This window comes from Nylanderia fulva, unplaced genomic scaffold, assembly GCF_048542155.1.
Source record: "Nylanderia fulva isolate GAGA-0341 unplaced genomic scaffold, ASM4854215v1 Scaffold20, whole genome shotgun sequence".
Taxonomy (NCBI): domain Eukaryota; kingdom Metazoa; phylum Arthropoda; class Insecta; order Hymenoptera; family Formicidae; genus Nylanderia; species Nylanderia fulva.
The window spans coordinates 2221363-2247450 of record NW_028190264.1 but is presented as its reverse complement, the minus strand read 5'-3'; the positions used below and the strand labels follow the sequence as shown (position 1 = coordinate 2247450).

The following is a 26088-nucleotide window of genomic DNA, read 5'->3' as shown; positions in this document are numbered from 1 at the left end:
AATAACATTTTTATATTTACATATAAAATATTATTATAGCATGTCTCTTTGCAAAATATTTTTCAAGATAGCGTGTGTATCTAGCATAGGGGTTCCCTGTTCCTTCTCACTGATTTAATGAAAATATTTAATCATATTATCTGTAAGATACGAAAATTGGTTGCAATTAATTAATTATTCGGGAAGGGTAAATTCGTATTTATATCAAAGTTGCAAGTAGGAGATGCAAAAACAAAAACGACGTGCTTTTTAGAACCGGTGGGCAGCGTACGCCCAAAGATTCCGTCGACAGATGACATACGTGGCACCCGGACGCACGTTGGAGGCTCCCAGGTCCTGATATGCCCGGCACAGGGGTTCCCTGTTCCCCTGTACAGGTAGAGACCATAACAGAACGCGAGTCCTTCGGGATGACCGTTCGCGCCGCGCAAGTCCCAATTATAAACGATATGATCAGAGCCGATCGGCAGCGTGAGGCCCAAGTTTCCGACGATCGACGACTCAAGAAGTTTTCGCACGACGAAGGACGGCTCGGTTACGTTGCTGTGCCCTGCTCAGGGGTTCCCTCTTCCCTTGTACAAGTAAGTCGCTCGGGACGCAGAAATCATTGTTTTTTTTCCTCTTTCTTTCTTCTACCTGGATCGCTATAACATGACAGAACCCATGGGAAGCGTGCGCCCGAAATTCCCCAGCATCAGCAACATAAACGGTCTCGTCACATCCACGAACGGAACTTTGCCACTCCTGTGCCCTGCTCAGGGCTTTCCAGTTCCGTCATATAGGTATTATATCATTAGATGCCTTAGTGTCACTAGAGTCTCTTAAAGCGAGTCTTGGTTCTCCATTTAGAAATTGCGATTAAATATTCTGTACTTGCGGTGAAGCTGGTAATTCTAGTAATTATATAGCACTTATATACGATGATTTTCGTTTCACATTACATCTTTTCTTAATTAACAATATAGTTTCTATTTAATGTGGCTTTTAACAAATTATATAAATCTATATGTAAATGCATTGAATAATTTTATTTATAATTCTATTCTATTCTGTTTTAATATATTTTTTTATTTATAAAATTTAATTATATTATAATATTTTTATAATATAATAATTAGAGAAAGAGAAAGACAGAAAGAAAAGATGTTTTATTTTTAACACTAAATATGAGACGAAACTATTCGTACATAGAGAAATCGTCGCAGCGCCGAAAGATAAAATCGTGTCATGTATCAATTCACTGATCAATCTCGGAAAATTTGGAAGCTTCTTTAAGGAGCTTTAGGGGTTCCCCGTCATCTTGCATTTGTACGATATTCTAAAAATAGAGTATATATTTGATTGAAATAATGTTTAGAGCCGGTCGGCAGCGTGAAACCAAAATTTCCGACGATAGACGACATCAGAGGATTTCGCATGATCAAAGATGGATCTGCAACTTTGTTGTGTCCCGCTCAAGGGTTCCCTGTCCCGATTCACAAGTAAGTCGAAGTTCGCGATTCGTTTCATCGTTGTTTCCTCTCATAATTGTCCTCTTCTTTCCTCGGGCTGCGACTGACAGAGCCCGTAGCAAGCGCACGTCCAAAACTTTCGAGTACCATCAACTTGATTGGGCTCGGGACGAGGATCAACGGAAGCTTGCCGCTTTTCTGCCCTGCGCAAGGATTTCCGGTTCCGTCTTATAGGTAGGATAAATTTCGGACCCGAGTCGGTTTAAAATGTATAGTTTTGCAAATTCTTAGAATAACGCATTTTGCGGAAAAAAAGAGCACTAGGCATTCTTTTATAATTCCTGATATTTAAGAAATATTAAATTATGGCATGAAAAAATGTATAACATGTCTGGGTCGCGAACATCTGCATAAATAACGAACGTCGAGCTCGTTATTCTCTTTCAACTACTTCAGTGTGTTCAAGGGATTCCCTGTCCCCTGGCATATATAAATGAATCATTGTGGTGTTCTCAGCACGTTTCTGACACGTTTCCATTCACACTCGGTCTTTTTAGAACCCGTAGGGAGCGTACGTCCAAAATTTCCAACAATGGATAACTCACGTGGATTTATCTCACGTCAAGGAGACACTTTGACTCTACCCTGTCCTGCTCAAGGGTTTCCCGTTCCGTCGCATAGGTGGGACAAGGTTATATCACGATATATTTAGATTTTTGCGAATAAAGAATATAAAACCATAACGCGAAAGCGACAGAAATACGCGAGCGACGATGGAATTAAAATCGCGATTATTTTCTGTGAAATCTACATAAATATGTTTATATTTTATTATAAATTTTTTTAAAAGTAATTTTATCTAAAAATATTAGTCTATTGATTAATAATATGTAATCTAGAATGTATAAAATATTAATATGACCTGTCTCAGCAATCAGTTTTATAACAATTTAAATTGGAGATAAAATTTTTAGAAATTTTGCCGATTTCAAAGGTTGACGCTTTATAGTTGCGGCGATTAATAGAGTCGCGTTGTACGCTCGTGCTTTCTTTCGCTTTCTTATAGAACCAGTCGCCAGCACAAAACCGAAATTTCCGATGACAGAGAACTCGCGTACGTACACAGTTCACTGCGATCGGTCGCTGACTCTCATGTGTCCGGCACAGGCCTTCCCCGTACCAGCCTTCAGGTATACAAAGCGTCTATATTATAAGAAAGTAGTATGCGTATATAGTGCGACCATAATTCCAGTTGGTGCACGACCGCAATGCGAAAGAATGAGGAGGAAATTGCGGACGAATATATATGTACATACGTTGTTCTCTTTTCTTCTTTTTCGATCTCTTGCAATTTCTTTAATAATCAATGTATAAATATATCCATATATTTATTATATGCACAATACATTTAAAGTGCAACATAAATAATTATAAAAATATTAATCGTACTTATATTTATTAAAAGATCGTCGTTATCAATTATTTAGAGTTGAACTGTAAGTTTAGTTCAACTGTAAATTAATTCGCGCTATAATTTACAATTATATTCTAATTCAGTCTATATCTTTATAATAGATAAGATATAAATAGCAGAAAGTAAATGCCGTGTTTATCGATGTTTCTTCGGCATCTTGAAACTTCCGTAGAACCAATCGCAAGTGCTCGTCCGAAATTTCCGTCGCTGGCGGATTCGCAGACGTTCAAAGTATATCTCGGCGGTGCAATGACATTGATGTGTCCTGCCCAAGGGTTCCCCGTTCCATCGTACAGGTAAAGACTTCTCTATGTGTGCTATCGCGAAAGATAATTTTTTTATATCCAGAACCAGCGTCGCACGCGCGCCCACAATTATCCGGCTCGAGTGATCTTCAGCGATTTAGCGTTTCTTCGCATAGAAGCGTTACTTTGCTTTGTCCTGCTCAAGGATTTCCGGTACCTTTCTATAGGTAGGCGTCCGTAGAGGTTATTAATTATTTTTTCAATTTTATTTTTATTTTATTTTATTTCATAAAATAAAATATTCATATTTTTACATGTTAGTGGCACTCGACAACAATAACATTGTTTCATCGAGTTACATATTTTTGATATAATTTTTCAAAGATTTTGGTTTTATTCGACTTTGCAATTGGACAATTTTCGCACATTAGTGTATTGCTGTTCTCTTCTTCATACGATAGTTTAATTCGATTAGACTCGATTACTCTTGGCTCGTTATCGAAATGCGAAACCTAACGTTTATCGGTGTTGATGAAAGGGGCAAATCCTATTCCAGCATCTAGAATAACCTGGCGCCACTTTGTGCATATCGGACTGTCTAGCGTTCTGTTTTTAGAACCCGCATCGAGCACTAAGCCTCAGTTTCCATCTGTAAACGACGTTGGATTGCGCATTACAAAAGGCACGGGCTTTACGTTGCTATGCCCGGCTCAAGCATTTCCGGTCGCTACCTATAGGTAGGTCGATGTATTGGTCGATCTCGCGTGTATTGTCGTATAATAGAAAAAAGAGAATGACGAGGGGAAGTGTCCGAGAGTTTCTTCTTCCTAAGGCTGCTACTCTGTCCCAGTATCGATTTCTTGCACAAAAACGAAGTCTGTAATTTATCTCAGTTTTTAACTCATCTCAGAGATTAATTTTTATATAAATTTATATTGTTTAAAATTTAATAATCAATTCATTTCTAAATTAATTTTTAATAATATTATGGTTTTATTTTAATTTATATTTCTAGAAAAATTTTTTTTTTTATTTAATACTAACAATAAATATTTTAATAGATATCGTTATCAATTAACGAGATCAATGCATCGACTTTGCTCTTGATTGCAAGTTTAATTTGTAGAACCAGTCGGCTTCGCGAAGCCCAAGTTCTCGACTATTGATAAAAGCCGTACATTCGGATCGCGGAAAACAGAGGTCTGACACTGCAATGTCCTGCTCAGGCGTATCCTGTCCCAGTCTTCAAGTACGTAAGTTTGTGAATGTAAAACGCGCGGGAGAGGATTCGGTTTTCTTCGGCGAAATTTGATTTTTGCTCGTGTGTATTTTTGATGTGACCTGTAGAACCATTGTCGAGCTCAAAACCGAAATTAACGGCGCTGGACGTGAAATCGACAAATCCGAATGCGATATTGGGCTCCGTCGCGACTTTATTGTGCCCCGTTCAAGGGTTTCCCGTACCGGCATTCAGGTAAATTGCTCCTTAACTTTATATTAATCAGAGCTATCCTCGCCATCTGCTTCAGGACGGTCTGTCTTTGATCGCGCCTGTGGTAGGTGAATTCATTGAGGACACGTCATGGCAAGTAATTATTCTCCCCAATGTTTCACGATGGTTGCCGAGCACTGGATAGTCGATATAGCGCATTTGATTATCAATACGGAGTTACCTTGTCCCGGTGTCTGGCATTTATTAAACATTAAAATAGAAGGAAACAAGATTGTCCGGTTTGCGGTAATTGTCATTTAGGAATCATCAATTGAGTGATAATTTACAATTCTCTAGATTATTTTTAGATATCGCAATAATCGATCTTGAGTGTGAATAGATAGAATTTTTTCTTTTATTTTTTATACGTAATAATTATTGTATCTTCGTAAATCTCGTTCCTTTTTTGTAGAACCGGTTGCCAGTACGAAACCGAAATTTCCAATGACAGAAAATTCTCGCACCTACACGACGTACACAGTGCAAAATGATCATCCGTTAACTTTGCCATGTCCAGCTCAAGCATTCCCTGTGCCGAGCTACAGGTATATCAAACGTATAGAGATTATATCAATGAATATATATCGTTTGATGCGCGGTCACGATGCAGAGAGTGATAGAGTAAACGCGAGAGAAAGTGGATGTTAAAGGGCAGCTATCGATTTTTCCTTCCGGCTTAATTCCGGCGTCTTTGTTATTCAAGCATTCAAGTTCCGTTTAATTATCCTACGTGATCTCTTTTTGACTTTTTATTAGCGTAGAAATTTAACTGTCATTTTTTATCTTAATCTAGGACCGGATTTCAGATACACCCACGTAGTTTAGATAAACATTTGAATTATAAAATACTATACATTGCACTTTGCATTTCGAATAAAATTTTTGAGAATAATTTTGTTTTATTAGCTCATATTTGAAGTAAAATATTTTATTATATATTTTATAATAATAATTACGTTTTTATTCTCTATTTTAAAATGACATTCAATATAATGTTATATTTGAAATGCAATTTTACTTAGCTCTGCCTCCGATTCTTTTTCGGGATACCCAGTCTCAGCATTCGTGAAACGCGTCATGCGGTATCGACACACGTTTGACATTCTAACGTTTCTTCAATATAGAACCGGTGTCCAGCGCAAAACCAAAGTTCACAAATGCTGACATAAAAGTGGTGAGGCCGACACCGAGTTCTACCGCGGTGTCGATGACTTGCCCAGCTCAAGGGTTCCCTGTCCCCATTACGCGGTCAGTAATAATAGTTTTCGTGCTTAACAATGCTTCTCGTTCTCGTACGCCTCTTAGAACCCACGTCGAGCGCAAAACCTAAATTACCGAGTGTACGAAAAGTTGACTTCATGGAGACTAAATCGCACGATGCGGTGAATCTGATGTGCCCGGTGCAAGGTTACCCTGTTCCCATTTCGAGGTGAGACGCGAATATATTTCGTCGATACTCTTTATAATTATACTAAAACAAGTCGAATTATACATCCGACATTAAATTTCAAATTTGAAATATTTCTTGCGTCGCCGGAGACATTTTGATCGATTAATTAATATTTCTTGTCGAATGATAATTTTCGCGTGCCTACATTATTGTCGTCATGAGTTGCCACGAGCGATTGATCGTTCCGTCACGTTGTTTCTCGTAGAACCGGTCGGGTTTAAGTCGCCGATCTTCTCTACTGACGATACTTCTAGAGCGTATCCTAGACGTATGGGTACGGACGTGGTGCTTGCCTGCAACGCTCAGGGATTTCCTATTCCAACTGCCAGGTAATCTCTCGTAAGGAGATTCTTACGCTCCTCGCGATCCAATTTCCATCGCTTTCAGAACCGATAGGTGCCAGGTCGCCGAGATTAACGTCGGATGATTTAAGTCGTACGATCGGAAGATATGAAGGACAACCCATTAGTATTTTCTGCGCTGCTCAGGGAAGTCCTGTGCCAACTACTAGGTAATAGCTTTTAGTTTCGTGATTGACAAAGGCTGATTTAATATATAAAAAAAATAAATAAAGCATCGACAAAAATTGAAAGAAATAGAGCCAATTTATATATTGATTGACTGAGGTCGAGTTTCGTTTTTAAGGGGAAACTCTGTTCCCGCTAAGTGTAAACAGAACATATAGCTTCCTATACATGAATTAACATTCTTTAGAGCCCGTTGGCAGCAAAGCACCCGCTTTTGCGGGCGATGCAAAGTTGTCTCTATTGGTGCGAAAGGCGAACACGGATGTTAGTTTGCCTTGTAACGCGCAGGGCCATCCTCCTCCAATATCTAGGTACGAAATTCAATATTAATAATTAATAAGGAGAGAGTGTTATCAAAAGTAATTATACATATTATTTACGGCAGTACTTTTACTTTTAAAGAAAAGAGGCATCTACATTTTAATCTTATAAAAGAGAGGAAAATCATAATTAAAAATGCAGTCTTTCTGTTAAAAAATGAATTTTATAATGCATCGCGTGTAATAATTCATTGTGCAAGAGGAAGCCCTGTCCCCGCTTTGAATGCATGAATGAAAATTAGTTTCGGAGTAATGACAAGTCGATATTCTTTAGAGCCTGTCGGAAGCAAGGCGCCTGCCTTTGCTGGTGAAGCAAAGATATCCCTATTGGCACGAAAAGCGAACGCAGAAATCAGTCTTCCGTGCAATGCCCAAGGCCATCCTCCTCCCGTGTGTAGGTACGACATTTAATAAGAATTCAAAGCATCGAAATCTCACAAGCAATGATGATATATGCTGTAGAATTATTCTACACAAACTATTTTAACATAAATACGCAGCGAAAAAATAAAAATGTTATTTAAAAGACGTTTAAAATTCCTTTATTTTAATTTTTTATAGAGGAATAATTTAAGTCTTTTAAATATCTCGCATTTTTATATTATTTATAACATTATATTTAATTATTGCTCACAGTGGAAGCAATTTAATTGTGATTTTTCCTCGTATCTTTCACGAGATAATTTCGCGCGAAAAAAGTCGATGAGGGGAACCCTGTCTGAGGGTATTCAATCACATAAAACATACACATCTTTTGCGGCGCGTGACGTCAATTCTTTTGTTCTCTTATTTAGAACCGATGGGCATCAAGGCGCCCGCATTTATCGGAGACGTTAAAACGTTTTCTATCGTTCGTAATCGTGGTTCGGAAACCAGTATGCTGTGTAACGCGCAGGGGCATCCTGTTCCTGTAACCAGGTACCAGATAATTGCGTTATGATTGAGAATTTCAAACTGTAATATTTGCTTTTGTAGTATATTTTCGTAATACTGTTAGTAATAACAGACTAACAATTCCGAATATAATTAATCGAGTTTCCTTGCTTTTAAAACGTACTGGAATTTGATGTAGTTATGTTATCTCATACTCTCTTCTGGTGTAATTAGAACCAGTCGCCACGAAGAAGCCAAAGTTCTCGAGTGAATCGAAGCTGGCTTGGTACGATCGCGTTCGAGGAAACAATTTAACCCTGTCGTGTCCCGCTCAGGGGTTCCCAGTTCCTACTTATAGGTACATGTATAAATTTTCTGTAAACTCTGCAATAGAACAATATATGGTTCTCACACAGCGAGGAAAAAAAAATATTCGAAAATATATCATTTCATTCTCTATCATGTAACCAGAACCAGTAGCTACGAAAAAGCCAAAATTTTCGAGCGATGCAAAATTTTCTGGATACGAGCGTGTTCGAGGGGATGATCTGACCCTGCTGTGTCCCGCACAGGGGTTCCCAGTTCCATCATATAGGTACATAGAAATATTAGAATCATAGTTAGAGCAATACATAATTCTCGCACAGCATGCGAAGAGAGTTTCATTTTATTTTTCGTCGTATAATTAGAACCAGTCGCTACGAAGAAGCCGAAATTTTCGAGCGATGCAAAAAAAGCCTGGTACGATCGTGTTCGTGGAGATGATCTGACCTTGTTCTGTCCCGCCCAGGGGTTCCCAGTTCCAACATATAGGTATATATACGCGCAAATACTAAAGTCGTAGATGGAACAATAGATTCTCGCAACAACACATGTGTGGATCGTTTTACTTTATTCCCTGTCATGTAATCAGAACCGGTCGCCACAAAGAAGCCGAAGTTCTCTAACGATGCAAAGCTAGCGTGGTACCATCGCGTTCGAGGGGATGATCTGACTCTATTTTGTCCCGCGCAAGGGTTCCCTGTTCCATCGTATAGGTATACATGCACATTACAATCTATTAAACTCATAAAGTTGGAGTAATAGATGATTTTCATGGCATGCTGGTGTCTGTCTATAAATTGTTAGAGCCAGTCGGAAGCAAAGCGCCGACGTTGACGGGCATTTTGAAAGGAGGTTTTATGGAGAGCAAAGCTACTTCCACTGTTGTGCACTTTTGTCCTGCGCAGGGCTATCCAGTACCTTCGTTTAGGTAAATTAAAATTCCTTTTTAAAATTTAACAAATTTTTATTTTTAATTATTTCAATTTTGAAATTAATAGCATAATTTAAATATATGTTATACTTTTATTATAATTTTTTAATCTTTATATTTTGACTTTTAATCTTTTATAAAATTATAAGTTATGTCCATTATTCTAAGATTAACACGGATCATATGATTTGATTCTATTGGTTTTATAACTCTGTTAAATGAAGAAGGGTCCCCTGTCCCTGTGAAACAAATAATGATTTTGCTATCGTTCATCGCATGTTCATTTATATATTAGAACCCGTGGGAAGCAAAGCGCCGGCATTGACAGGCGACGTGAAAGGTGTATGGATGGAAAAGCCAACAGCATCTAGTGTTGTGTTACCCTGTCCAGCACAGGGATACCCTGTGCCCTCCTTTAGGTAAAGTTTCATATATATTTTATAAAAAAAATATGTGCGTTTAGCACATATAACTGAAACATCGTGAACGATTATGTATGAATCGAGCCCAAGTTATTGCTTTCTCATTTCACATTTTATCTCTGCGCGCCGTTTTTGCTCCGATTTTCTGCTCCGTTTCTTGCGCCAATGAAGGGGTCTCTTGTTCCATCAGAAAGGTTTCATAAAAACACACGTAAGCGTAAGATATATGTATAAGCGTTCGCGTTGAGTAAAAATATCAGAGCTTGCTGAGCACTTGTTGCATAAATGATTAGAGCCAGTCGGAAGCAAAGCGCCAGCGCTAACCGGCATTGTGAAGGGCGTATTGATGGAGATCGGAGCTGGGTCCGCTGTTGCATTGTTTTGCCCGGCGCAAGGCTATCCTGTACCCTCTTTTAGGTAATGAATAGCACGTAAAAAAGATTCGATAGAAGCGTTTATTTTTAAGCACTTTACAATTTTTTTAGTTAAACTATTTTAGCCAAAATTTTTGCACAAGAATTTTTATCAACTTAAAATAAAAATTATTTATATTTTATTTTGTTACTTTTAACTTGTTTTGATTTATTTTAATTTATCGTTTATGATAATAACCGCAATGGTTAATTTTTTACCGAATTCAAATAAAAAAATTAATCGGGCTTAAATAATTTAGGTACGTAATAAATTTTATAAAGCCAGAGTTGATTTATTATGCATGTTCGTTAGAGCCAATCGGAACTAAAGCTCCGGCTCTCAGCGAATTAAGAGCGGGATGGTTGAAGAAAAGATTGGGTTTCAACGCTGTGTTGTCGTGCCCGGCGCAGGGATATCCTGTACCTTCTTTTAGGTAATGAGAAACGTAGGAAGACACATATTAATTAAATACAAAATAAATATCCTGAAATATTTATATCAATGTACATAGTTTATTTTTTATTTTATTATTTTTAGATTTTTTGCTTCGATTTATTGTTCATGAATAGGCGCATCGATTTATGCTTTAAATCAGATAAAATATTAATCGCGTTTGAGTAGTATATGTGCAACCACAAATTTTCCCGAAATTTGAATTGTTCGTATGCACGTTTGTAATCGTTAGAGCCGATTGGAACTAAAGCTCCGGCTCTTATGAACGAGATAAGAGGGGGATGGCTGAAGAAAAGAGCGAGCTTCAGTGCCGTGTTACCGTGTCCGGCGCAGGGATATCCTGTACCTTCCTTTAGGTAAAGTTGTCGTATTTAATAAACACGTGTTCCGTTTTTTTTTTTTATTTTTTGCGGTGGCTTCTGTTCCGCTAGAACCGGTCGGTAGCAAAGCACCGGCATTGACAGGCGACTTAAAGGGTGGATGGAAGGAGAAACAGTCAGGCTTTGTGGTCATATTATTCTGCCCGGCGCAGGGCCACCCTGTGCCCAATTTTAGGTAAATTTTTTTAAATCCGTGAATATAGATGTAATATTTTTAGGACGTGAAAATTTGCAGCATGTATTTTACACTTCAAATTATTTTCTTTCCTTTTATTAAAGTATGACAATTTATTTAATTTGATGTATAACCATCGCGCATAATCACGAAAATACATATCTAGAGAAATTATTTTGTCACAAATTTTAATAATTTATTAGCAAAAAATTTTTAAAAGAGACAAAATTTTTAAATAAAAAATTTTTTATAGTAAAATTGAAAAATATAATAATCCTTTTTATGAATTAACAATTTAAAGAAATTTTTATGAATTAATGATCAAGATATGTATTAATAGTTCCGACTTTCGAAATAAATATAAACGGTGTACATTGCATCCCGCGTAAGATTATGTTTAAAACATTCGCTTTACGTACCATCAGAACCGATCGGAAGTAAAGCACCGGCGCTGATCGGCGAAATGAAACGCGGATGGAAAGAGATGATCACGAGATCCAATATTGTGCTGACATGTCCCGCTCAGGGTCACCCTGTGCCCAGTTTTAGGTAATGCTATTTTTGCGCGATCCATTCTCGAGCGATTAAAATACATATATTGTACATCGATAGAGCCGGTCGGTACTAAAGCGCCCTCGATTTTGGGAGAAAAAGGTAGTTGGATGGAAAGACGCATCGATACACACATCGTAATGTTGTGCCAAGGACAAGCTTACCCTGTACCATCATTCAGGTAAATTAAATGTGGATGAATTATCGATTGAAGCATTTTTTTCAATCGCACAAATAATGATATACTATATATTTAATCGGAAATAAATTAGGGTATAATTTTTTATTTTTCTAAAATATCGCGTTCTCTAAGATGTTGAAATGTTTTCTTGCGTAAAGAACCGATAGGTAGTAAGGCACCTTCTGTCACGGGTGACGCGAAACGATGGCTGCAGACTAAATCAACGACTGGATTCGCGATGCAGTGCCAAGCGCAGGGTCACCCGGTACCATCGTTCAGGTAGAGCGTTTATTGCTCCCTTTATCGATCGCCAATTTGCATTAATAGGAAATTCATACTGACAGAATGGTTTTGAAAAGGCCATTAGGGGTCATTTTATTTTTATCGAGAGTTTTATTTTTGTGTGAATCAAAAACGCGGATTCTTCGACGTAGCTTGTTTTCGTAGCGTACTTTGGTATACGATTTTTGTATTGCTAGAACCGATGGGAGCGAAGAGACCGATATTCTCGAGTGATGATCGTAGCCACTCGTTTATACGCGCCGCGGGAAACACATCGAATTTGCAATGTCCTGCGCAGGGGTTCCCCGTGCCGTCATTCAGGTAATTAAGAGAATGAAAAATTCTCAGAGAAATTTAGAGAGAGAGCATTTTTTTTCATTTCGCTCCAGAGCCCGTGGGATCGAAGGCGCCCGCCTTTCAGAGCGACGCGAAAAGTAGCACTTACATAAGAAATGCGAAATCATCACTCGCGCTAACTTGTGCCGCTCAAGCATCGCCACCTCCGAGTCACAGGTAACAAGCTGTTAACGAGCTGAACATGGATCGTGTAATTAAAGTTTTCCTCGTAGAAGTTGCAATCTAAATTAAATTGTTACGCGCAATGTGTTATGCTTTTGAATTATACTCAATAATTGATAATTTTTAATTATTATTTTTATACAATTTATAATCTATTAATTTTTCTTTTTTCAAAAAAATAATTATTGAGTAATGTTTTATTACATTTAGGCATTCTTATACAATTTGGTTTTAATTTATCTTTGATAAATAAATTAATTAAAAAATGTAATACGGCGGTGGCGCGTTCTGTCCTAACGAAAATATATCATCTCTGTACGTATTCTTAAGAAGAATAACAAATTTTATTTCCACTGGTTAGAACCAGCAGGTCGTGTGTCCCCAAAATTCCCGAAATCGGCAAAATCCGATTCTTTCGAAGTGGCGAACGGTGCCGTGATAAGTTTATTGTGCGATGCACAGGCATTCCCTGCTCCCGGATTTAGGTCAGTTCATTAGTATATTTAATTATCATATTTATTTATCAGCTTTTATTTTTTTTTTAATTCCGATTTTTAGTAAATTATTAAATATATAAACATAAATATACTTATACATTCTTATATAATTATACCATGTTACATTTTTTATTTTTATAAAAAATAAATATCGGCGGTGGCGCGTTTTAAATTGTACCAATGTGTTATTTTAAATAATATATTTCGTTTAAACATTAGAACCAGCAGGTCATGTGGCTCCAAAATTCCCGAAAACGGCAAAGATCAATTCCTTTGAAGTAGCGAGCGATGCTAAATTCAGTTTATTGTGTGATGCACAGGCATTCCCTGCTCCTGCATTTAGGTCAGTCCCTCGATATATTATACACAATTAACATGTTTGTGGAGCTTGTTTTTGCCTTCGATATAGCTTTCTTTCATAACGTTATTGTTCTGTAGAACCGATAAATGGTGCCAAACCTAGAGTCGCTTCCACCTCGAAATATGACGTTCTCGCGAATGTCGTTGGAGCAGCTCTAACAATGCTGTGCCCTGCGCAGGGACACCCTCTTCCAACTTTTAGGTACGATTATTAATGAGGATTGTGGCGGTGAATCTCTTTTATTGCGCGCGTCAGCTCTATTTGATTCTTATATAAAGAACGTCTTCAGTATACTGATTTTTTTTTTGGAGAAAGCTTTACTCGCTTTAGGGAAGATATATTTTAATATAGAATATCTAGAATCGTTTCATCGCATTATTGTTTGTGTATGTAGAGCCAGTAACTGGTGCAGCACCGAAAGTGCCACCGACAGCTAAAATAATTGTCTTCTCGGTCGCGTCGCAATCTGCCATGGCGATGTTGTGTCAGGCTCAAGCTAATCCACTTCCTGTCTTTAGGTATGTGTAGATTTGATGCAAAAAAATTGGGCGTTAGAAAATTTTGTGAAATAAAAAATAATTATGCAATTGATAAAGATTAGGTAGTTCTAAATAGAATTTATATTCTATACTTGTTTACGTGTAAAAAGAATCTTGTAAACAAAATTCTTCTAATTTTAAGAACGCATTATTATAAAATCTCTTAAATTCTGAATCTATTATTAAATTAATTAATATTTTTTAAACGTCAGGAAATACTGAAATTTGTTTTTATTGAAGCCAAAAGTGCATCTCGTCATTCATACTTTGAATCGAAGCAGATTATGTGAAGATATCGATTGATTCTTTGGTAGATGGTGAACCATTCACCTTTTTCGTTTTTAGAACCGGTTGGAAGTAGTCCGCCTCGATTGCCGCCTAGATCCAAATTTGATGAAATGATGAAAATCGAGAATCAAGCAGTAACATTGCTCTGCGATGCTCAAGCCAGTCCCTCGCCTTTATTTAGGTGAGCAAAATTATCAAGCAATCTCACTAACGAATAATCTGTCAGTTATTTCATCAATTTTGGAATTCAAAATTTATAAAATTTATAAAATAAACTTATATAAAAATAAAGTTTTATAAAAAATAATTTTAATTTAATTATCACAATTTGATAAAAATTGGTAAGAAATTGTTTACAGACAAAATGATTCGATCACTATTATTCGATAAACAATCGTTATCTTCACATTTTGCAACATTCGCATTTTGCGTATCGTGCGTCAATGATAAGCTTGATAATTATGACGACGACGGAGAAATCGTTGCGTTTCCTATTTTTCCACTATTTGCGCTATTGCAGAACCGCGAGCCAGCGTACGTCCAAACGTACGAGACAAAGATGTAAACGGATTGAAGAAAAACATCCTAGTCGAAAGAATGGTCGGTCTACCATGTCCTGTTCAGGGTTTCCCAGCCCCTGCATTCAGGTATAGACATTTATGGGACAATTATAATTAAACGTGATGCGAATTAAAATTGTGTAACTTAAAATACACAATATTTATTAAATTATCATTATTATAAATATCGATAAATTATAAAAAAAAAAAACAAGATTCAATTATAGAAAGATTTTCAAGTCAATTCGAGAATTCGTATGATTTTATTTTATTTTAAAACTATTTTTATATTATTAAAATAATTTATTAAATTAAAAAAAAAATTTAATAATATATAACTTAAAGTAAAATCTTGTATTATGCTAGCTCGTATTTTGCATCGACCCTATTTACAGAACCGACTGGCAATGTCGCGCCACGCATTGCCGGTGAGCGTTACGAGGGTGGCAAACTAATAGATGTACTAAAGACAAATATGGCGGCTTTGGATTGCGCGACTCAGGGTTTTCCTGTCCCATTAACAAGGTATATCGGCAAAGATCACTGAAAAATTTTCCATGTTTTTTTTTTTTTTTACGATTTTACATAATCCGATTTCAGAGGGTACAAGTAAGATCGCGCCGCGATCATCGGGGAAGAAATTTGAGGGATGGGAACTTGTTTTGACTGCTAGAAATCAGGACGTCGCGTTGAGCCATTCCCTTCAGGGATACCCTGTACCTTTCACAAGGTAGACTTTGTACCATTCCTTCTTCCACATCCGTTTTTTCATCTTTCCTCGTTTTCATTTTTCATCGTCGTCGTCTATAAATAGAATAAAATTATAGCAAAAATGTTGAATATTCATACACGTCAAAATTTTATCTGATGAATGATAGAAATTAAAAATTACAAAACGAAGAAATAATCTGAATTCTGTGCTCAGAATTTAACTATCGTGAATAAAATTAAGTAGTCTATTCGGTCTATCACAAGTTTACATCTATATTTTTCGTCTGATATGTCATATGATAAGCAATACATAAAAATCTGAAGAATTTTGTAAGATAAATTATTCAGATATAATTAATATATATACTAAAAATATCAGATGTAAACTTACATTGAAACGAATATATTCCCAATCTGGCATCTTGATAAGGTAAGTAAATTGCATGCTACAGTTCTATTGAATGAAGCCAGGTCAGCACAATATGGCATACAGGGTACGTATAATCAAACTTGTTACTCGGATTCTCCCTCGCGCATTGTTTCCGGAACGGAATGAAGAAATAGAGCGGAATTTGAAACGAGAGTTACGAAGCTCTCAATTTGGGCGATCTATTTATTTCAGAGCCGTCTGGTCGTACTGCCCCGAAGACGACTGGAGACGGCCTTAATAAGTACCGCGGGGTAGAGGGCGAGTCTCTGGCGCTGGCGTGTGCGGCACAAGGCTTTCCTGCCCCGATAACTAGGTACACACCTAAACTCCGTTTAGATTTTTGTTCTCCCTGATTTGGACGTAGTCTCACGCTCCGCGGGATACACGGATCCTATGTATTCACTTTTGATATTTTTTTATCCTTACCCTCTACCCCGTGTCGGGTGGCGGTACCGTAAGATATTACGACAGGGGCAAAGAAAGAGCGGATATGTTTTCTGCAAAAGGATAGGGATATATTATAAAAGAGCCAGGATTTTCTTAAAGCAGGAAGTGTGAAACGTGAAAATTCGGTAAAAAAAAATGTGAGATGAGGAGAACGTTGATAAAAAACGAAAAGAGAGCAAAAGAAAGCATAAATTAACACAGAATTTAATGGCAGGCATAAAATAAACTGGTGCTCTCGATTTTCGTGATCTCGACAGATTTTCCATTCCGAAAGTAACCGCGCGATATTCTATACACGAGTCACACAAGAGCGATAAGCGATTAATCGACGATATGCATATTCCTGATTCGGGGTCAATCGGACGTGTTGGTTTTCAGTGCCAACTGGATCCTACCCCCTTCGGCGCAATCTTCGAGATAGGTGACGGAAGCGCGACCTTGAAAAGGATGCGGGCTCTCTGCTCCCCCGGTATCCTCGGTGCTGATCCGGGTGGTCCGAGAGGGTGTCACCCGATCAATGGGCCGGTCAATGTTGCCCTACACCTGCACACCTCCAAATAAGTCCCACAATATCTGGCTGGTAAGTCCTCGCCACCTTCTCGTACCTCCGTTCATCCGCTCGTGTTTTAATTCATAATTTCCCGCCCTCTCTCTCTCTCTCTCTCCCGCTCGTTCACGAGAAAAGGTAAAGAGAAGCAGATCGTTTGTTCATGTATACACGTTGCGCGTGAGTGAGTGATCGACGAGGATCGAGCCTTAACGGGTTTTCACGTCGTCCAGTTGCACTATTAAACGTACCGCCAGTTCACCAACACCACCACCACTTATGCTTCCCATCCGATCGCCTTCCATCACTTGTGATATATATATACATATATATATATATATATATTGTATATATATATATATATATTCAACAATATCTCGTAATCCCAATTAGTAGGTCACTTGTTCACGATTCTGAAATCGATTAATTAATGTCGGAGAAAAAAATGTCAAATAATTTGACATTGCAACGTCGTTATCTGAGATATTGTTGCCTGAAAAATTACGAAAGTGACCCTGCACTAGCACCTGCGTCCAACAGCCACGTCAAAAGACCGCTACTGCGATCGTTTCGTTACGTCATTTTATGTTCTGGATTTTATTTTAGGCGTTTTCGCTCTCCCTGGCTTAGTCTAGTCCAGCGTCGTTGCGAACAATGATCGCATATACCATGAAGAATCGAGTAGAGTCGTTCGTACTTGCTTTCACGCTGCAGTCGCCCGCCTCTCACCTTCTCCTTCGGGGATTTTTTGCGGCAAGATTACGCAAATATCCTTTTGTATATTTCTTTATTCTTGCTTTTAATCGTCTATCGTCGCCAATCTTTATTCTTCTGTTGCGCCCCGCCTGCATCGCTTCTTGATCGTGTAAGGTTACAGTAGAGATGTCTTGTTTTATATTATTGAATTATGGTTTTGTTCTTTACGGAATTATATATCGTGAGACAAATAATACCGATAGATCGGTGAAAGAGAAACAAAAGGCCGTGCCCAGAGACGCCCAAAGCCCCGCATATAGAATAAGGCTTATCCTATAAGGCTTATTCGATAAGCCACAATAGCGTAAAATGGAGCAAATAATGTATTCGCCAAAATTTCTCATTCATTCTCATCCACTTAAAGCTTCATTGGCATTGTATTATATGTGATAAAAATATTCACGCGAGACAAATATTTTTTATCGAAAAAGAATTTTTAAATGTATGTACATTTAAAATAAACTAACAATTAACTGTATATACAATAAATAAATGTATATGTTTGTATATATAAATATTTTTAAAATTTATATAATAAAATTCTTATTAAAGTTAGCTTTTATTTTATTAATTTTAGTACTTGTAATTACTTGTTCCATTTTGCGGTCTAAATTTAAAATGAATTTAAATTGATAAGCGAAAATAATAAAGGTACGAAACGAGCGATTCTCTCGTTTCGGCGTTAGCGCAAAAATCGGCAGTTTTTTTTTCCTCTTGTTTCAGATGGTACAAATTCATCGAGGGCACGTCGAGACGTCAGCCGGTCCAGCTGAATGAGCGCGTACGTCAGGTTAGCGGCACTCTGATCATCCGTGAAGCGCGAGTCGAAGATTCCGGTAAATATCTTTGCATCGTCAACAATTCCGTCGGCGGCGAAAGCGTGGAGACTGTTTTGACTGTCACTGCACCGCTGAACGCGGAGATCGAACCGAGCACGCAGACCATCGACTTCGGGAGACCTGCAACCTTCACCTGCACCGTTCAAGGCAACCCGATCAAGACCATTTCTTGGCTCAAGGATGGAAAGCCCCTTGGATTGGAAGATCGCGTGCTGAGAATCGAAAGCGTGAAGAAGGAGGATAAAGGAATGTATCAATGCTTTGTTAGGAATGACCAGGAAAGCGCGCAAGCAACAGCAGAACTGAAACTTGGCGGAAGATGTGAGTTAAACTTTTAATATATATATATATATATATATATTTTTTTTTATATTATATATCATAATTTTCCCGAATAATCAAATTATTTATTTACAGAATTGACATTATCATTAATTTAATTAAAAACTACTGTCAATTTTATTTGTAAATAAAGTTTGATGAATTGATAGAGAATTTTCTCTGATATAATTCTCATTGAATTAATACGCTTCTAATTCAATATCAAATTGCCAATTAAGAAAATTGGCTGATGAGCAAATATAAAAGATAATATAATGATTGCATTTATATGTATGTACGTGTCAACGAATAATCCTTCTGTCTCTTTGATTATCGACAGTCGAGCCCCCCCAGATTCGTCAAGCCTTTACAGAGGAAACTCTTCAGCCTGGACCGAGCATGTTTTTGAAGTGTGTTGCCAGCGGAAATCCCACCCCCGAAATTACCTGGGAACTTGATGGAAAACGGCTGTCGAACACCGAGAGACTGCAAGTGGGACAATACGTCACCGTCAATGGTGATGTCGTGTCGCATCTGAATATTTCAAGCATTCATACCAATGATGGTGGACTGTACAAGTGCATTGCTGCATCAAAGGTTGGTGGTTCTTTCATTTTTTGTAATACTTATTTGGATGGAAAAAACATGGTAAAATTAAAATTTTTCCATCTATCAATCACCATTAAAAATAATTATAATAAATAAAAAATTTTTAATTTTATTTATTGGGTTACTCTGTAACATTTTTTAATAAATTTAATACGGCTTTTAGATACATTTTAAATAAAATGTGCCATGTATTATTGTTATAGGTTGGAGCTGCTGAGCATTCTGCTCGTCTCAACGTGTATGGTTTGCCATTCATTCGTCATATGGACAAAAAAGCTATCGTCGCTGGAGAAACTCTACGCGTCACCTGTCCTGTTGCTGGACATCCGATCGAAAGCATCGTTTGGGAACGAGACACCAGAGTCCTGCCGATCAATAGAAAGCAAAAGGTCTTCCCTAATGGCACACTTATCATCGAGAATGTTGAACGAATGAGCGACCAGGCAACCTACACGTGCGTAGCACGCAACGCACAAGGTTACAGTGCACGTGGAACGCTGGAAGTTCAAGTCATGGGTAAGTTTGAAACTTTATATTTTCTTATAGTTCTTGCGTCGTCGATAATTTCGTATATATAATATCGATACTTGAAAAATTTTATGACAAATATTATTCAGATCACTCTTATTCGGAGAGTTGAAAAATTCGATATCTTAAAAGTTAAATAATTGTTTCTGTTTAACAGAGTTGAAATTTTGACGCAAAATTTATTAAATAAAAATTTGAACGTCTCATAGAATATTCAAATAACAAAATTTTACTCTCAAATCAAATTAAATCAAAAATACTTTTAACATGCATATATTCAAAGAACAATTGGTTTTTATGATCTACTTAATTCTTTGTCAAAATAACGAGTCTTTCAATATAATTACGAAAGCAGAAAATGCATTTACATTTACAGCCATCAGCCGAACAGTTGATCAATCAACGAGACAATAATGTTAGGAATAGTAAACATTTTATTTGCAGCTATTCTCCCTGCAACAGATCGTCGTGTCTGTTACAGCCGCTACTAAATTTTATGTCGCACTGCCCTACATTATACGTAATGCTGAAGGTGTCGACAAATTTTTTTTTTTCGAGGATGTCATATTCGCGCGTGTACGAAACATAGATTCTAACGGGTGCGACTGTACATAGGACACGGGCACGGACTCGGACACGTGCATGGACGATCTCGTTGCTGTCGTTAATTAATTACTTAATGACGTAGAGCAAACGTACGTCGATCCATAGAGAGGACACGCATTTGTGGAAAGTTTTGGGAGTTGGTATGGCGGTGGCCGATTGTGAGTCTCGTTAGTAAAAATTCTCATACGCTTAAATGAGATCTCTTCTTCCGTTGTACGTCGATCTTATACAAGTGTCATGCGTCCATGCGTATTATAGACAGTTTTACAATTAGACGAAGAATAAATATAACTTTGTGAAAGAATATGATTGAAATACAATTTTTTACAACATTGAATTAACATATTTCGAATACAATCAAATCATTTAATTCTCTGTTAAAGAAGTGTTGAAGAAGAAAAAGAATTTGAATATAAAATCGAAAAAGAAAACTGTAATAAAAAATTGCGCAGGAATTTTGAAGTTTAAAGTAACGTTTAATGTCTATGATACATCCACAAGCATGGCGCGGAAGCACTTACGGATATACAGGCGACAATTGCGCGATCTAATCGTATGCATCCATACATCGCTCCTCCATCCTCAGTGCCGCCCATCGTTCAGGAGTTCGCGTTCATGAAGCTACCGATGAACGCCGGGGAGTTTGCGAATCTGCAGTGTATCGCGCCGACCGGCGACCTGCCGTTAAACATACATTGGAGCTATCCCGGAGAAGAGATGGGCGGTTCCTCCGGCGTAATTGCGAAGAAGGTCGCGGATCGCGTTAGCATGCTCATGATCTCGGTCATCACCGCGAGACACGCGGGGAAATATGTTTGTACCGCCGAAAACGCGGCTGGAACGGCGTCCCACTCGACCATCCTCACCGTCAATGGTTCGGGACTACGATTCTGTTCCTAGAGAACACAGAGTTTTTTACATTATTTTCGTTTTTCTCACCTTTTTATCTTGTCCTTGCACAAACCCTGCAAACAGCATCATTATAGAGTTCATTCCTCTCGTTTGTCATGCTCGTCCTCCCTTTCCTATTTTGCTCTCTCTCTCTCTCTCTTTCTCTCTTTCTGCGTGAATGTTATCGACTCCTCCGTTCGTTCGTAATCCATCGAAGGCTTTAACGCGACTATACGACGAAGCGATCCACGATTTCACAGACGCTGCTGCGAATGAAGCATTTGTTTGATGACACCTCTAGTCGGACCGCAGCTCCTACCCATTGCTTTCAATGCCGAGATCGCCAATTGGGGAGATTCCGTGTCCGTGCCCTGCTCGATCCTGAAGGGCGACATGCCCATGGATATATCGTGGGCGTTTAACGGTGTCCCGATCGACACGTCGAAAGATACCGGTATCGCGATCACCAAAATCAGCAAGCACTTGAGCACTCTCAGCATCGACGGCGTCTCGGCGCGCCACGCTGGAGAATACGCCTGCTCCGCATCAAATTTGGCCGGTTCTGTCAGTCGATCGACAACTCTGACCGTTAACGGTACGACTTTCATCCCCGTTGCACGGTTCCCGTTATAGATTTTGTACTTCATTATTTTCATAAACCTCAAATATATACACATCTCCATCTGTCGAATCATTCACCCATCATCATCCTAGCCGAAAAATCTCTCGACGAATCAGATACATATTCCATCGCCATACCAACCTCATCTATATCATGTATGTCGCCGGATTAGAGACGCGAAAAATGTCACCGAGTTAGAGGATTATTCTTGAAACATCGCGAATCGACAGTTATTCTTTCTTGCCCCGTTTCTCCCAGTCGCTCTTTCCAGTTGCCCCGCAAATACTGCCTTTCGCTTTCGGGGATGAACCGGCCAGCTGGGGCGAGTTGGTCTCAGTCACTTGTTCCGTCACGAAGGGCGATCAGCCCATCGAGATAACTTGGGCCTTTAACGGAACGCCGGTCGACAGTCGCGACTCCGACATCGTGGTAGGCAGCACGAATCGAAAGAACAGTGTCTTATCTATCGAATCGGTCGCGGCCAGACACGCCGGTGATTATACCTGTACTGCGTCAAATCGCGTTGGTGCCACGACACACACGGCTCATCTGGCTGTAAACGGTACATATAATCGATTTCCATGGAAGAAGTGAATGCTCTCGCTCATCTTTATCATGCATCGTCTTCCTCGTCTTCCTAACACATCGTCCAAGCATTTCATCGATCATAGCTGATCGTTAACATTTAGAAACACGGCTATGCAAATTTTCTTTTACATCAATATGTGTATAATGTCCTTAATTAATCATCATTATTTGATATTGCGAATATTATTAATAATTTAATTATTCTAACACTATCTGTAATTTGATAATTCTAAATTTCTATAATTAATTACATCATTATTTCTTGTTACAAATGTTACTAATAATTTAATAATTCTACAATTTTATATTGACATATATGTACATTTTTATTTTTTTCTGTCTTTTTATCACGTTACAAAATGTAAAAAATGTTTAATTATTTGCTGTTGCAAATATTATTAATAAGTTAATAATCTAAAAATTCTAAATTTCTATAATTAATTACATTATTTTTTGTTACAAATTTGTTACTAATTAATTTAATAATTCTACAATTTCTGACATATATACATTTTTATTTTTTCTCTCTTTTCATTACGTTAAAAAAATTGTAGAAAATTTTTCATTTATATATTTATACATTCATATAAATACCATTATTTATCCTTTTACCGACCATTTTCTGTCTCTTATCATACCCTTCCGTCTATGCTGGGTGTCGTTCACGCAGTCGCGCCACAGATCCTTCAATTTTCCTTCGGCGACGATCCTCTCAACTCCGGCGAGATGCTGTCGGTCTCTTGCACGATCGTCAAGGGCGACTTTCCCGTAAAATTGACGTGGACATTCGACGACATGCCGATCGACTCGAGTCGGCCGGATGTTAATATTGTGATCAATAAGAGGGTCAGCTTCTTGAGCATCGACAGCGTAGCGGCGAGGCATGCTGGAAGATACAAATGTACTGCGACCAATGCCGCCGGATCCGACAGTCACACCGCTGTACTTTCGGTGAACGGTACCGCGCTCTCGTATATGTAAACAAATTTATTGCCTTACACCTGTATACACACTTACGTTATTCTATTGTAACTTCTTGTATATCTTCGCAGTAATATCGATTGAGTAATCACCGCTTACTGTCGTTGTCGAGGCGATGATCTCACACTCTGAAGTGGTGAGATTATCGTTGAAGACGACGACAGCCAGTGACAAAGGTCCATCCTGCAGTGACAGCGAAACGATGGCTCACGTCATATATATATATATATATCTTTTTTTTTCTTTTTAATATTTTTCTTTCGAATCTTCCCGTATCGCTTTATCGTTATATTGTTGTTCGATGTCCTTTATTGAGAGTACCCTTTTCTCCATCTCCCTCTCCAAGTTTTCCTTTGAAAAATCCACAAATACTGTTTTGTGTGAGTCGTCCAGTTTGGTTCTAAATTTCGTTCGGCTACGTTACCTTATCGCGAATGTTCGGAAACTTCAAACGTGTGGTTCACGAGTGTGCCCTTCGCGGTTGCAGTGGCGCCGCAAATCGCGCCCTTTACCTTCGGCGACGAGGCAGCCAATGCGGGAGAGATGGCAACGGTTCAATGCGCCGTGATAAAAGGCGATCTACCTGTCGACATAATCTGGTCGTTTAACGGGCGTGTGATCGACACCGCGAATGGCGCATTCGACGAGCATAATTACGACAATTCCGATATAGTGATAAGCAGGAGTAGCAAACGGATCAGCCAACTGACGATTGAATCGGTAGCCGCAAGACACGCGGGCGAGTATTCGTGCACTGCGAGCAACACGGCCGGAACCGCTACCCACTCTTCGGTACTTTCGGTGAACGGTACGCTTGTTCAGTTTGAATCAATGACGGTTGGGTGGTTGGTTGGACGCACGAAACACACACACATCAGGCTACGCTTCTCTTATATAGCGCTTCGTGGCACCACCAGGAAGGATGCGTGTGTATGGCAATGCGCCGCAGCTTTTGAAATGTAGCTGATAACAACATCGCGTTATCACTATATAGTTGAATTAAACTAGTTGCCTTTAAAGAAAAGAAAATGTGTCAATGATACGCCAATTACATATTTCTTTGTTAGACTTTGAATGCTTTCAAGCAAGTTGCATCTCGAGAACAAAATTGTCTTGGAAGATTGAAATTTCTATAATCTATAATTTTCAAGCTTCTTTTTTCTCTCGTTGTCTCACTTACTCCCGCTTCCGGTTCGGTATCAAAGAGCGTTTCTGTGACAGTACCGCCGCGCATCGCACCTTTCGAAATGGCCGACAAGGCGGTGAATTGGGGCGATTCCGTATCGGCGGTTTGTACGGTGGTCAATGGGGATACCCCGTTAGAAATCACGTGGGCGTTGAACGGAATGCCTATCGAGGAGAATCATCGAATATCCGTAACCACAACCAAGAGGAACAGCCTGCTGTCCATAGATTCTGCGAGTCCGAGTCACGCGGGCGCTTACACTTGCGTTGCCTCTAATGCTGCTGGTGCAACCACTTATTCCGCGGAATTAACAGTTAACGGTATCTACAATAGTCGTTAGAAGAGAATGTCAGTTTTGCTCCGTTTCTATATATCTTCCTCTCCCTTCACATCCCAATCAAAATTCGAGGATGCGATCGAACGTCTAAAGAAAAGACAATTATTCCGACATATCTTCGTTCGTTTTTTTTTCTTTAATTCTCTAGGCTTGTCGCGTCGACATAAATGAACGAAACGGTTTGCGTGAAAGAGTAATAAAAAAAAAGAAAAGTGAGAAAAAAAGAAGCGAAACGAAAAAACTCGTTGCAGTCGCACCGCAAATCGCACCGTTTGAAATCGCCGAGGAACCAGCAAACTGGGGCGATTCTATTTCCGTGGTGTGCGCCATTCTCAAGGGTGACTTACCAATCGAGATCATGTGGGCGTTGAACGGCGAGCCGATCCGGCCAGATCGTTCGGACATTAATATCCTGGCGACGACGCGGAAGAATAGCATCCTCAGCATCGAGTCCGTCGCCGCGAGACACGCAGGAGAATACACGTGTTCGGCATCGAATAAAGCCGGAGCGACCAGTCATTCAACGACTCTAGCTGTGAACGGTACATCTCGTGCGAGATATTTCCCGTGCATTCGCTCTTGAACCTCTGTCATCTCCCGTCTTCATCCGTCTGCATTATCTGTCATTATCCATCTCCTCTGAAATTATCGATGGTCAATCGCGGTCTTCAACGCGTTATCGGATCGCAAAGACGTGTTATCGTATTCATACCGATGTCGATGGCTCGCAGTAGATTAGTCGTATTATACGGTCAATCATCTGTTCGCTTTAGTTGCTCCGGAGATTGCGCCTTTCGTGCTTAGTGAGAAACCAGCGAATTGGGGAGAAACAGTCACTGCGACGTGTACTATCCTGAAGGGAGATCAGCCGATACAGATCGAATGGGCGCTCAACGGTCAGCCGATCTCCCACGATTTTTCCGACATAACGATTGTCACCAGCAAACGTGTCAGCTTGCTCACGATCGACGCCGTTACG

The 26088-nt window shown here is 38.9% G+C and overlaps 1 protein-coding gene across 50 annotated transcripts in view; it reads left to right on the top strand.

Moving 5' to 3' along the window:
- The window catches only part of Dscam1 (Down syndrome cell adhesion molecule 1), a 69853-nt gene that overhangs the window by 21931 nt on the left and 21834 nt on the right, over window positions 1–26088 (top strand). For 13 of the 50 annotated variants that reach the window (XM_085482336.1, XM_085482333.1, XM_085482329.1 and 10 more), the window contains exons 7-10: window positions 4518–4644; window positions 18325–18761; window positions 19102–19358; window positions 19574–19886. In XM_085482336.1, coding sequence (XP_085338462.1) covers window positions 4518–4644; window positions 18325–18761; window positions 19102–19358; window positions 19574–19886 — 1134 coding nt within the window. Of the gene's footprint in view, window positions 1–457; window positions 582–2517; window positions 2642–3273; window positions 3398–4517; window positions 4645–5967; window positions 6092–6317; window positions 6442–6499; window positions 6624–6826; window positions 6951–7753; window positions 7878–8521; window positions 8646–8960; window positions 9085–10608; window positions 10733–11822; window positions 11944–12335; window positions 12460–12826; window positions 12951–13717; window positions 13842–14207; window positions 14332–15310; window positions 15441–16043; window positions 16165–18324; window positions 18762–19101; window positions 19359–19573; window positions 19887–21090; window positions 21379–21696; window positions 21991–24073; window positions 24395–25360; window positions 25652–26088 lie in introns of all 50 variants that reach the window. The other 37 variants (XM_085482319.1, XM_085482311.1, XM_085482320.1 and 34 more) reach the window with 26 other exon arrangements.